The 13,882-nt window shown below is 36.6% G+C and overlaps 1 protein-coding gene across 8 annotated transcripts in view; it reads right to left on the reverse strand.

Moving 5' to 3' along the window:
• LOC138171839 (E3 ubiquitin-protein ligase NEDD4-like) overlaps positions 1-13,882 on the reverse strand; it is a 507,053-nt gene that overhangs the window by 50,589 nt on the left and 442,582 nt on the right. For 4 of the 8 annotated variants that reach the window (XM_069101437.1, XM_069101449.1, XM_069101414.1 and 1 more), the window contains 4 exons: positions 13,388-13,442; positions 13,233-13,289; positions 3,088-3,146; positions 716-781 (listed from right to left, as the gene is read on the reverse strand). In XM_069101437.1, coding sequence (XP_068957538.1) covers positions 716-781; positions 3,088-3,146; positions 13,233-13,289; positions 13,388-13,442 — 237 coding nt within the window. The remainder of the gene's footprint in view (positions 1-715; positions 782-3,087; positions 3,147-13,232; positions 13,290-13,387; positions 13,443-13,882) is intronic. The other 4 variants (XM_069101446.1, XM_069101443.1, XM_069101422.1 and 1 more) reach the window with 1 other exon arrangement.

Consider the following 13,882-nt stretch of genomic DNA (forward strand, 5'->3'; position numbering starts at 1 on the left):
AAGGAGACAACAGAGAGGGAGAAAATGAAGATGATAGACAATGCCTGTAAAACCAGTAACAAGTCCAACTCTTCTCTTGCTAGTATTTTAATAGAAACTCTACATTTAGTCCAACCACTGACATGGAATCCAAGTAATGGGTCACACAGAAGAGTTAGACAAAGAGCAGAGGTTTACAACACGTAGTTTTTCTTGCCCTTGGCCCAAGTTCTAATTATCCTAGTGATTTTTTTTCTTTTTCTTGGTTTTTGGAGAAAACATTTACCACCTGTTTTTATATTTCACAATAAACAGGCACATTGTATTGCTTATCAAAATCACTAATTTTTTTCAAATCTCAGTCAGTCCACAAGGATTTCTTTTTTTTTTCACAAGGATTTCTTAAGCACCTACTACGTGCTAGTCATCATAAGCAAAGGGGATACAAAGGCAAAATCATGGTCTTTACCCTAAGGGAGCTCACAGATCAATGAAATAAAAATTTCGATTGAAGTCATACTCACACCCTTATTTATCACTAACTATGAAAAAGAAAATATGGAAGTTGAAGAACCAAGTATATCAAAGTATAGTTTTTTCAAATGTGTAATATATTTAGTTTGGGTAATAATTAAAAAAAAGTCATAATCACATTGCTCTTACTAAATGAGGCTGTGGTAACTTCCAAAAGACAAATGACAAATACAGGGTTATACAAAAAGATAGGATTACTCACTGGTTTCTTTAACTTCTTCCTAAAGTAGTCATATTTCTGCTTAAACTCTCTGGAATAAGGAACAGCCTGAAAAAGAGATACTTATAAATAGAGATCATGAAAATAATACACTTGAAAATTTTTACATTTATTGAGCCAACATTCTGAACACTTTATGAATCATAAGGCTTAAAGTTCTCTCTATATTTGTATATAACTTCCTATAGTCTATTTATTTAAATAGACTTTGAAAAATCTATTCATGTGTATATATATTCTAAGGGAAATTTTTTACAGCTGTGCGTGTGCGTGTGTGTGTGAGACAGAGAGGGAGAGAGGAGAGAAAGAGAGGAGAGAGGAAAGAAGCAAAAGGTACTGAGTTAATCTCCTTACCTCACCTGGAGATAAATCATTTGGATGAGACAAAGCTCCTGTCATCCAGGAGCTTCCAGTCTTATCTAGAACATGCATTGATAATACGATAAGAACCTGATAGGTTTATTAATTAAGTGCAGATCAAACTGCTATTGAAAGATGAAAGGTAATATGACAAATATGGAAAAATGTAAATTGCTTGCCATCTCAGGGAAGCAGCAGGGGAGGGAGAGAGGAGGGAAAGAATTTGTAACTTAAAACATTTTTAATACAAATGTTAAAAATTGTTTTTGCATGTAAGTGTTAAAACATGTTATTTAAAAAAGGAACATTTTAGGGGCAGCCAGGTGGCGCACTGAGTAAGAGCGTCGGGAGACCCGGGATCAGTTCCGGCCTCAGATACTTGGCACCCACACAAAATAACTGGTCCTGTAACCTTTAGCAAGTTACTTAAGCCCAATTGCTTAAAAAAAAAAAACAGGAACATTTTATCTCATAATATGGCTCAGGTCACACACACACACACACACACACACATACACACTCTAGCTGTCTACATGTTTGACTGAAAAAAGTCATTTGTAAACCTGGTAGGTGCTGACTAGATGTGGGTGGAAACTCGGAGGTTGAGCTATTTCTGTTCTTTCTTCTTGTGGGGAGTGATGCAAGGGAAGTTCAAAAATCATTATCCTCCTCCACTCATTATTTTTTCCCTCTCGGGTAGTTTTTCAGATGGCAGAACAAGAACATGCTTTCACCTTCCCCTAGAAGGAGACTTGCCCTACTGATCTCCTGAAGTGCCTGATAGTTACAGCCTCTGGAGAAGAATGTATAAAGTACATTATCTTTCTTGGCCTGAATAGCTTAATGGGCCAATCATTTGTTCTCTTTCCATACAAATTCTTAAAAAAAAATACCACCTAGGGAAATAAAAATGTACTTAATGATTATAATCTATTTTACTCTGACCATTAGGTAGGGCAAGTGTCAATCTTTCTCTTGCCCACCAAAACTCAGCCACAGAAATGGTAATAACCTGATGATTCAGAGAAAGATGGCCTAGACTCAAGGCTTGGTTTTGCCATTTCTGAGCTTTGTGACACCAGGCAAATCGCTTTTTTGAGTCTCAGTAACCAAATCTATATGCCCTGTCTATTTCAGGCTTATAGTAAAGATCAAATTATATGGCCCAGGTGAGAACAATTTGGAACAATGATTTGCTATGTGAATTTTAAGTTATTACATATAATGGTGAAATCTTATTGAAGAAATCACCTGCCTCAATAAGAAACACCCTTCCCCCCCCCCTTTGCTTGAATAAAATATACATGCCTAAATTATTTATTTATATTTTTGTAAAATGAATATCCTGAATTGTCTGTCTAAAGTCTTAGGGAAAAGGGATCATATCTAGCTGGCTTTGATGAAAGTCAGTGTGGTCAAAGTAGAAAGAATGCTGGCATTAGGAGACCTGAGTCATAGCCATGGTCATGACACTCATTTGTTGTGGGCCTTTGGGTTTCTTACCTCATTGTCTACCTACTTCGGGGGTATTAATGGTCTAGAGAAATGTTGAAGCCTGTGAAAAACATCAACTAATCTTCATCCACTCCAAAGTGGTCCATTGTAAGCACTGTCTATTATAGCCTCAGTGCAAAGTTGACCCCCTTGCCTTATGTTTTAATTCTATTATATTAATTCTATCTAACCACTCCTAGTTTTAGTTCTATAATAACCAAATGATGTATGGATGAAATTTACATAAAGCTTTAAGACTGCAAGAACCTTGGGAAAAAATAGAAAGTGTCACACTCATGTATATTATTACTCAGACTCCTGTGGAGAAGCCCTGCAAAAGCAGTGCTTCATATGATTGAACTGGAGGAAAATCTGGTGAATGGAAAGAGGAATGTTAACTATCCTGTCATGCTAGGGACATTAAGTTAAGTCACCATATACAAAAAAGGCATATTTAGGAAGAAACAAAGGAAAAAAGATATATCATGAAAAATACTCACTGGACCAGTGATAGCAGGGTTCTGCAATCTTGGGTCTTCCCACTGAGTAATTTTACTATCTGAAAATTAACCCAATAATGAGAGCATTAGTTAGAACGTATCCTAACCTATGAAGAAAATGCTTTCAGAAAGAAGTTTCACTAAGGTTCTTCAATCATCTGCTTCTCTCTATTCATGCCCTTTTCCTCAGGTCTCAGAAGTATCTAAGGGTGGGGCAGTATTAGGGAATAATCGTATACTCCATCCATCCATCCTGCTCACCAACAGGCTGTTTAATAGAAAACAATCAAAAATGCAAAACTAAGTAAAGTAAACCATCTAATTTACACTTGGGTAAGCATCTGTCAATACTTTAATTATAAACCCCTGTTCCCTTAGGGATTTATAACGTGATTGCGATTTTTCACTCAATTGCAAAAAGGCATTAGTCCCCTTTCCCTCTCACAAAGGTTAAGAAACACACACATAGCATTTACCCATTTGCGAACAATTTTTTTTTTTGGCATATATAGTAAAAAAAATTTTCAGTTAAGAGCCTTACGTTTAACAATTGAACAATTCATAGTATGCATCATTTACACACATACACACACACACACAAAATCAAAGCAGATCAGACAGTGCTAAAAGGAGAATTAAATTAATACTGCACAAAAAATTTTTCCTATTAATTTTCTCCTAAAAGATGCAATCTCAATAGGCTCATTTTCTTTCTATCATGGTATAAGTGGTAATACAATGGCATTGTAGATTGGCAGTTGTGTGGAACTAGCATGGTCTGATCTACACATCTTTATAGAGAAGGGAGGAAAAAATCTTTAAGATGTTCTTGAGGTTCCATGAAATCCATGCAAGTCAAAAAGGCTGGTAAAAATTCCAGCAAGAGGCAGCTGAAACAATGTTGGGCTTGGAGTCAGGAAGACAAATATCAAAATCTAGCCTCTGACACTTAAAAGCTGTGTGTTCTTGGATCCCTCACCTAAACTCTATATATCTTGAGAAATATACTAAGACTTACATATTAAATCACAGGACGTGTTGTGAATTTTTTGTATTTGTGTACACACACACACATATGTATATATTAGCATTTTGTATCTGAGAACTGTATTGGTAGGTTTTTATTTACACATTCCATTAATCACCAAGTATTTATTAATTTTTAAAATTAATTAATAATAAAAATTAAGCATTAATTTTGTGCCAGTCGCTGGCATGATTTAGAATCACTATATACTTAGCTTCTTGGGCTATCAAGGAATATTTCATTGAATGGCCTTTTCTCAGTTGGCACCCTTTCTCACTTCTCCACAGCATAGAAAATGTTAATCATTATATTTGTACCTCATTTTTTTTTACCTTTGTTTTTATCTCCAGAATTTAGCACAGTACCTAGCACATAGTGAATATTTATTAAATGCTCTCATTCCGTGTATTCTCTCTTCTCTGGGTTTGCATGACACTCTTTATTCTTGCCACACCTATTATGTGACATTCCTTCTCAGTCCCCTTTACTGGTTAATCATCAATACTATGACCCTCGAATTCGGACATAACCTCAAACCTGTGTCTTGAGCATTTTTCCCTCTACACTTTCTTGATCTTCTTCTGCAGATATAATGCTTCTATGCGGATGACTGCCAGAGGCCGAGTTTAGTGTCACCAACTGCCTATCAGACATTTTGAAATGGATGTCACATGAAGTCATCTCAAACTAAACAGAACTCATACTATTTATACCCTTCCCTTCCACAAAACATCCACATTCTCAACCTTGGCGGCAGTCTCCAGTTTTCATTCTCTTACCCCATGTATCCAATCAGCTGCCACACTGCTGTTCCTACCTCCACAACACTGCCTTTCTTCTTACCCGTGGCCCCACCCTGATCCACGTGCTCCTCAACTCTTGTCTAAACTGTTCCAACAACCTCTGCATTGTTCTCCCAGCTTTCAAAATCTCCTCTCTCCAAATACATCCTCAATATAGCTACCAAAATGATCTTCCTAAATAGTAGAACTGACAATGTTACTGACCCTATTCAATAAATTCCAATGGTTTCCTTTCACCAGTGGGATCAACTAATCTGTTTGGAATTCAAGAGCTCTTCACAATCTGACCCCCCGACTTACCTTTTCAGTCTTATTATATATGATTCCCCTTCACATATATTAAAATCCAGCCAGAATGACTACATTGAAGTTTCTCATATACAATACTTAAGCTTCTGTCCACATGCCTTTATATTGGCTCTTCTCCATGCCCTATCTTCATGCATATCCTCCCCAAATCTACCTCTCAGAATCCCTAGTTTCCATCAGAAACTTAAATGCCAGCTTCTATATTAGGCCTCTCATGATTTTCCCTACCTATTAGTGCATTCCTCCTGAAAAAATGGCCTTGTATCTCTTTTGTATACAGATATAAACATATATGTAACCATGCATGTGTGTGTATGTTTTATGTGTTTCTGTGTGTGTTTATTACCCTTGGCAGAATGTAAGGTTCTTTACTAGAGGAACTGTTTTACTCTCATCTCTTTATCCACAATGATGGGTACAAAGTAGGTGATTAATAAATGCTTATTGCTTGATAGATAGGTAGGCTGAACTGGGAAAAGGCAGATTTCATTGATATTATTACCCGAGTATCCTGTAGGCAGATCGAAAGTATTATTTGGTAAATAAGGATCTCAATGTGTATTAGAATAAATATGTATTTTACAAAAGGTCCATTGGTTTTTAATTAATGGGTATTTTAAAGGTAAAAAAAAAAGCTTTGATGAAATCTCTGATTATTCTGGATTGTTTTGATTTGCCTTCACAGGCAATGACATTTCTGCAATGCTATGGCATTCCCTGAAGGGAATCTCTTTTCTGTTTTATGGAATAAGAGGCCTTGACAATGGCAGCCAACATAAGAAGTAAGAGAACACAAAACTAAAAAGACAAAAAGAATATATATATACACACATATATACATATATATATATATACACACATATATACATATATATATATGAAAGGAAAGTGTTGTCCATTTGGACTGCATAGTTAACTTGATTGGCACAAATGGAATGATACTTTTGATAAAGAAATTTTTAAGAAAAATTTAGGCTTTTAGAGCAAGTTTTTTATGAGGCTACAATAACATTCATTTTATTTTAAAATATTTTTAATTAGACTGATTAAATTTTAATTAAAGTACTTTAATTAAAATATTTTGCTAGTTCCTAATTATTTGAAACTAATTCCCCAGTTTTAATATTAATCTAGAACTTTTACTTCTCAACTTGTTTCTGATACCTGGATTGTTAGAACTGTTCATTAATTCCATCAATAAAAGAAAGAAAAAGTAGAGAAATACGAGGGGGCTTGGGTGGAGTCAAGATGGTGGAGTAGAAGCAGGACCTCTGAGTGGCTCTGGCTTCCACCTTTCCCAATCAATGTAAAAAGGGGACTCTGAATAAACTTTGGAGCTGCAGAAACTGCAAAATGACACAGAGAAGCTAACCATCCCCTGAGGACATCCTGGCAGGCTGGAAGGAATCGGCCAGCAGCAGCGTTCTGGGAGCCAGGCCCACGGTGAGCCAGAGGATTTAGCCCCAGGGTAGGTGCTGCTGGAGGGACTCCAAATCAGCAGCAGCTGTGGCCATTTCCAGAATTATCAACACATAGATGCCAAGGACAAAGTGAGTGGTCAGTGCAGTCTGGACTTTGAGACCCAGTAAGTGGGAGTGCCTCGGCTTTTGCCCCCGGGGTGAGAAGACATTGAGCCACTTGGCACAGCCAGCCAGCACCATGTGGCAGCTTCAGCTCCTGGTCTTCAGACCATAGGGAGACCAAGCAACCAGTCTGAGGGGTATTTGCTCTTGCTTTAACCTTCTTGGATCTAGATTGCAGTCTAGGGTGGAGGTCCTGGAGTATGTGCCCAGCTTGCCAGAGCATGTGAAGGCCTCAGAGAGGGCACCCATCTAATACCTCCAGCAGTTGAGAAAACCCCAGTATTTGGGACGAAAGCTCCCCTGTCTGGTGGCAGAGTCCTACTGTGGCAAAAAGCCCAGGGGTCAAGTAACTGAGGGGTGACATGACCAGGCAAAGGAAACAAAGCAAACAGAAGATTCCAACATTAGGCTCCTATTTTGGGGACAAAAAGGAGTAAAGCATGGAACAGGAGGAAGATAGTGAAGTCAGAACTCCTACATCAAAAGCTTCAAAGGAAAATAGGAGCTGGTTAGAGGCCACAGAGGACCTTAAGAAGCAGATAAGAGAAGTGAAGGAAAAATTGGGAAGAGAAATGAGAACAATGCAAGAAAATTATGAAATGAGAGTCAACAGCCTGACTGAGGAAAATAACACCTTAAAAAATAGACTAGCTCAATTGGCAAAAGAGGCTCAAAAAGGCAATGAGGAAAAGAATGCCTTAAAAAGCCGAATTTGCCAGATGGAAAAAGAAAAAGAACTGAGGAGAATCAGTGAGCTTCAGAATTAGATTGGAGCAAATGGAAGCTAATGACTTTATGAGAAATCAAGATGCTGTTAAATAGATCCAAACAAATGAAAGAATAGAAGGCAATGTGAAATATCTCATGGGAAAAACCACTGACCTGGAAAATAGTTTCAGGAGAGATAATTTAAAAATTATTGGACTACCTGAAAGCCATGATAAACTAAGAACCTAGAATTCATCCTCCAGGAAGTTCTCAAAGAAAACTGCCCTGATGTTTTAGAACCAGAGGGTAAAATAGAGATTGAAAGAATTCACCAATCAACCCCCGAAAAAGATCCCAAAATGAAAACTCTTAGGAATATCATAGCCAGCTTCTGGAATTCCCAGATTAAGGAGAGAATATTACAAACAGCTAGGAAGAAACAATTTGAATATTGTGGAAACACAATCAGGATAACTCAGGATCTGGCAGCTTCTACACTGAGGGATCAAAGGGCTTGGAATATGATATTCCAGAGGTCAAAGGAGCTGGGATTAAAACCAAGAATCATCTACCCAGCAAAACTGAGTATCATGTTTCAGGGGAAAATATGGTCATTCAGTGGAATAGAGGACTTTCCAGCATTCTTGATGAAAAAACCAGAGTTGAGTGGAAAATTTGACATTCAGATACAAGAACCAAGAGAAGCATGAGAAGGTAAACAGGGAAAAGAAACCATAAGGAACTTATCAAAGTTGAACTACTAACATTCCTACATGGAAAAACAATAATTGTAACTGATGAAACTTTTCTCAGTATGAAAATAGTTGAAGGGAATAGAAATATATATGTCTATATATGAGGGTATATGGGCATATGAATACATATGTGAATGTGTGTATATATGTTTACAGGTAAACATAGATAGAGGGCACAGGACCAATTTAATAGGAAGGGATGATACTTAAAAGGTGAAATTAAGAGGTGAGAGAGGAATATAATGAGAGGAGATGGGGAGAGACAGAATGGGGTTAAACTATCTCATATAGAAGAGGCAAGGGAAAATGGTTACAATGGAGGGGAAGAATAGGTAGGCAAAAGGCAATGGGTCAACCTTATTCTCATTGAATTTGTCTTGGGTAAGGAATGAAATACACACTAAATAGGGTATCTCACCTTACAGAAGAGTAGGGGGGAAGGGGATGAGAGAGGGGATGATGGAAGGGAGGGCAGGCTGGGGGGGAGGGAAGTTAGAAGCACCCACTTTTGAAAAGGGATCGGATCAAAGTAGAGAATAGAACATGTGGGAGGTAGGATATGAGGAAGGGAAATACAGTCTTTTACAATATATCTACTATGTTATTTGTTTGCATTAGCTACACATATACAACCTCTACTGAACTGCTTATCTTCCCAGTAAGGGTGGGTGACAAGGAAGGAAGGGAATGAATCTGGAATGCAAAGTTTTAAAATCAAATGTTTAAGTGTATATATACTATTATTAATACTATTTTACATGTAATTGGGAAATAAGATACACAGGCACTGGGGCATAGAGATCCACCATGCCCTACTGGAAAAGTCGAAAGGGGTATGGGAGAAGATATGGGAGAGAGCATATTGGAGGAGGGGATATCCCGTGGGACTGCTATTTTGGGACAGTGGGTAGAGGAAAACTGGGGAGAAAAATTTGTAACTCAAAATCTGGTGGAAATGAAAGATGTAAATCAGAAGTTAATAAAGCATTTGAAAAATGGGAAAAAAATATGAGGGGGCTTATCTTCCTATTTGTCAACCAGACTTGTAAGAGATTTGGTAGAAGGTTCTAAGAGAGGATTAATTAAATTGTAAAACAGTGGAAAGATCAGTAAATTTAAAGTCAAGAAGACCTGAGTATGAATTCTGGGGAATGTGAATCCTGACTCCGCCAGTATTTCAGGTATCTTTCTGCCCTCAAATATGTGAATTATTATTTTTAGGTAAATACTCAATTGCTACACACAAGTCATCTTTGAGAAGAAAATATGCCACAAGTAATAGAATCCTTATGAGTTAAATCTTATGAAATGTATATACAATGGATAGTCATAAATGGGCAGTGTAAATTGTGCTTTTCATTCCAAGTTTTTAAGTCATACTTTTCAGAAGATAAGTAGACATTAAATGGGAGTAAACTGGTATGCAAATTACTGCTTCCTAACCAACATGAAAATGCATCTTGTGGTTAGGTGAGGGTGGTACTGAACAGAACAAAGTACTTTAGACTTGCTCCTTGCCCTCTTGGGGCCTCAAATCTCTCTGAAAACATTCCTGAAAAATGGAAGGTTAAGGTAAACAATGCAAATAAATTCATGCATTTGCTACTTAAAGGGGCAAATGACTACTTTTAGCAAGCAGGCACATGGCATCATAGTACAGCACAGGACCACAGACAATTACCAACTCCTGTATGTACAATAAAACTGTTAATTTATATTAATTTGCATAAAGCCAGTCTAAATTGGATAGATTAAATTGTGGAATTTTAAAAAAAGTGTACTGTAGCTTAGTACTATATTATTTACTGTACTTTTGTTACTTTCATGTACAGTGCCTAGCCGAGTACATTGTACATAGTAGATACCCTAAGGAATGTTTAATAAAAGCAGTATATTATAGTGACTAAAAAGAGGCTAAAAAAGTGCTGCCAAGTAGAGTCCTTATATGGATAAGTCTGAATGATTTAAAGAACGATAAATTTATAAATGAGATGTTATTAAAACACTCAAGGTATTCTGATTTTTTTTTTTTTTGCTTTTAAGAGGGAGGAAGGCTGGGCAATTGGGGTTAAGTGACTTGCCCAAGGTCACACGGCTAGTGAGTCTGAGGCTGGATTTGAACTCAGATCCTCCTGACTCCAGGGCTGGTGCTCTATTCACTGCACCACCTAGCTGCCCCCCGAACTTTTTAAAAAGTAGTTTTAAACATTAACTCTTCTAATTTATTTACATGTTCATTGATTTTGCAAAATTTCTTTGTATAGGTAGAAAATTTCGGTGTCACCTTCATCTGAACACAAACTGCATTATTAGCAGAATCCAAATGAATGACCACTAGGAAGACTGTAAGTTGTAGAACAGCTGTATTGATAGAGGTACTTTCTTCACTGAGAGTTCCTTTCCATCTTGAATTTTTATTTTCTTTCGGTAGGCAAATTAGGCTATCTTTTGCTTCATTTCTTTTTTTTGCCTTTTGGAGGGCATTTGGGGTTAAGTAACTTGCCCAAGGTTACATGGCTAGTTTGTGTGTGTGTGTGTGTGTGTGTGTGTGTTAAGTGTCTGAGTCCAGATCTGAACTCAGGTCCTCCTGACTCCGGGGCCGGCGCTTTACTCAGTGCACCACCTAACTGCCCCGATTCATTTCTTACCTAGCCTTAAATCATTGAATGAGTGATGCCTCAGATAGTGAGCCTTGGGAAAGACTTTGGCTTTAAAAGGCCAAGGCTTCCACTGCATCTGGAGTCATATCTAGTCATCCTGACCTATGTCTTGCCACTAGACTCAGGTGATCTTGGAGAGAGTGAGGTTGATGACTTTGCACAGTCCTGCCTCACTTAAATACAATTCAGTTTCAAGTCAAGACATCACTTTCCTGATGTCATTGGTTCTCTCTGAGAAAGAAGAACAAAACAATAACAAAGCAAAACAATGTTACAAAATCTGTAGGCGTGGTTACAATAGTACTTCAGTATCCTCACAGGAACAGAGAGTCTTGATGAGGTTTCTGGGGCTATTTACTTGAAATTCGACATGGAAACTTTTTGTTGGTACCAGAATATTATTCCCAAAGAGAAAGGTCAAGAAATAGATTGATTAACTCATTTTAAAATGACTTCTGATGATTGAGTGTAAGAAGGGAAAAAGAGGAGTGATTTCTGTAATGTGTCTTCTAAAAAGAAAAAAACATATAATGATCTCCACTTCTTAAAAATTTGGCTAGTGGTGTTGAAAGTGATTAAAGGACAAATGGGTCCATGCTTGGATTGGTCACATAAGCACTTTTTTGGTATTAGATTGAGAATATGTAGAATTTCTTTAGCTGACAGTTTAGCATAAAGGTGCCAAACTGGTGCCACTTGAATTTCTATTGGTATCTCCACATCAATATAGGGAGACAGCAATCTTGTCGCAGTTAGGAAGATCTGTGTTTAAGTTCTTCCTTGCACATTTACTATGACTCAGGTCTAGTATTTAACCTAGTTAGCTTCAGCTTTCTCTTCCACGAGGGGGATCATAATAATAGCATCACCTTTAAGGATTGCTGTGAGGATATAAGTCTATACATATAAAGCAAATTACAAATATTAAAGTCATATATAGACCTATATATCTATGCATCTATACATTATATATGATTATTGTTATATTGTTGTGTTCCATTTTAAGAACTTTCTTCAAAATATTTGGAATTATTATGAACTTTTTACTGAACACAAGCATCATCATGCATATCAGAGGTAAACTCTTAGAGGGGAACTTTTTTATTTTTAGTGGAAACTAGTATTATAACCAAGAGAAAGTCTCCCTTGTTTTTTATTTATATATTTTCTGAGGAAGTCAGTCATGCTAGCAAAGATGAGCTTATATTAAATTTTGTCAGCCATAAAATTATAAATGGATAGCTTTTTAGAAGGATATGGGGATGTGTGTGGAGTGAATATTCGTTTTTTAAATCAAGCATTTATAATTTCATTGTAGCAGTTTTAGCTTCATTGTGTAATTCTGGAAAATGAGAAAAACCAACATTTTAACCTACATTCAAATAAAAAACATAAAAACTCCAGATATTCAGTTTGAATCAAAAAGTAAAAAATTAAAAGCTACAATTTAATTAAAGGGTAGCCACTTTAGTTTTCAGGATTATCAAATTCTTGGTCTCTGTTGGTTTAATTCAGATATTAAATAAAGGCACTTCTGGCACATCCAGAGACGTGGCAAAATACCATCTCAACTGGGAAAAGAAAAAAAGGGGAGCTTCCTATTTACATAAAAAACCCTGTATTTGATTTTACACTAAAATTATATTTGACGTCCTTTTTTTTCCAGGTTGGAACATGTATGGAAACCAAAAAATTATCTATTTGCCAGAAGGCTTCAAATTTTGTATTTAATCCAATTTCTCCTTTGTCAATTGTTTTCTCCTCAGAGGCAATAATGAATTTGTGAAGATTATTTCATAAAAAGGGACTCCTCACACCAAAAAAGCCTTGGGCTAAAAGCACTTTTTTCTTAGTTTAATTTTAAATTCGAATGAACAACCAGAGTGACCTAAGATGCATAACAAAAGTCTGCATAAAACATTATTTACACTAGGACTTCAATAAGAGAACGAGGTATAGCTTAACAGTGGGTGCAAGAAAAAACATGCTACAAATAGAAAATAAGTTCAGAAATGGTAATATGTCACAAGAGTGTTTAAAGCAGTGATTTCATTTAAACTCAACTATGTTTCTTTTCTGTCACTGCTTATGTAGAGACAGCGGCAAAATAATTTCTAATCTTATTTTCTATTAGTATGGTGTATTTTAATTTATTAAATGCATATAAGCCACAGGGTCATCAACAACAACAAAATTCAAATAAATCAATAAATGATAAAATTGTTAATGCATCACAAAATCCAAGTGGGAACAAAGCTGATGAGCCAATTAACCACACACTTTTGGGGAATATACGATACCGTAGGAGGGCACTAAGTCTCTGGTATCATTTTCTCCACATATCAACACCTGGCTTCCTAAATGAAGAGTAAAGTTATAAAGCTTTTGCTTATAATATTTAACTTAGCTCCCTTTTGTCTACAATCGAAAAATTTTATCAGTAGAGATTACTTACTATGATCTATATAAAAAGTTCGGCCATCCAGGTGTATCCTTTCTTCCCAACCAGGCTAGTACAAAAGAAAAGAGAAAATAAATATTAGTTGGCAGCCCCCCCGCCCCCAATCCCGAACCTCCTAAAATAACAAAACAAAAGAAAAAAAACAAACCACAAACGCATCTCTCTACCAGCACCCATTCTCAGTTCCCACATATTCTTATTATCTTCATCTGGTAAAGTGATATTTTGTGTAAGAATCAAGGACATACAAAGGATTCAATTAGATAATGGGCATTTCGAAAAGAAAATACCATCTGCTCACCAGGCTTAATGCAATGGACCTAGGGTCACACGAAGTTGGAGAAATAGGAATCTATGCTTGTCCTTTAAGAAGAAGACTACTGGAAAAGGGAATTAATCCAATATTACAGAAAAGCTGAGTTTGATGTTACCTGTCTAATCAACTCTAACACTTAGAGAGTTCCCGAATAGGCCCTGGAACTTTTCTGG

Source organism: Petaurus breviceps, unplaced genomic scaffold (genome assembly GCF_028583685.1).
Source record: "Petaurus breviceps papuanus isolate PSGF00001 unplaced genomic scaffold, PetGlider_PUasm1.0 128, whole genome shotgun sequence".
Taxonomy (NCBI): domain Eukaryota; kingdom Metazoa; phylum Chordata; class Mammalia; order Diprotodontia; family Petauridae; genus Petaurus; species Petaurus breviceps.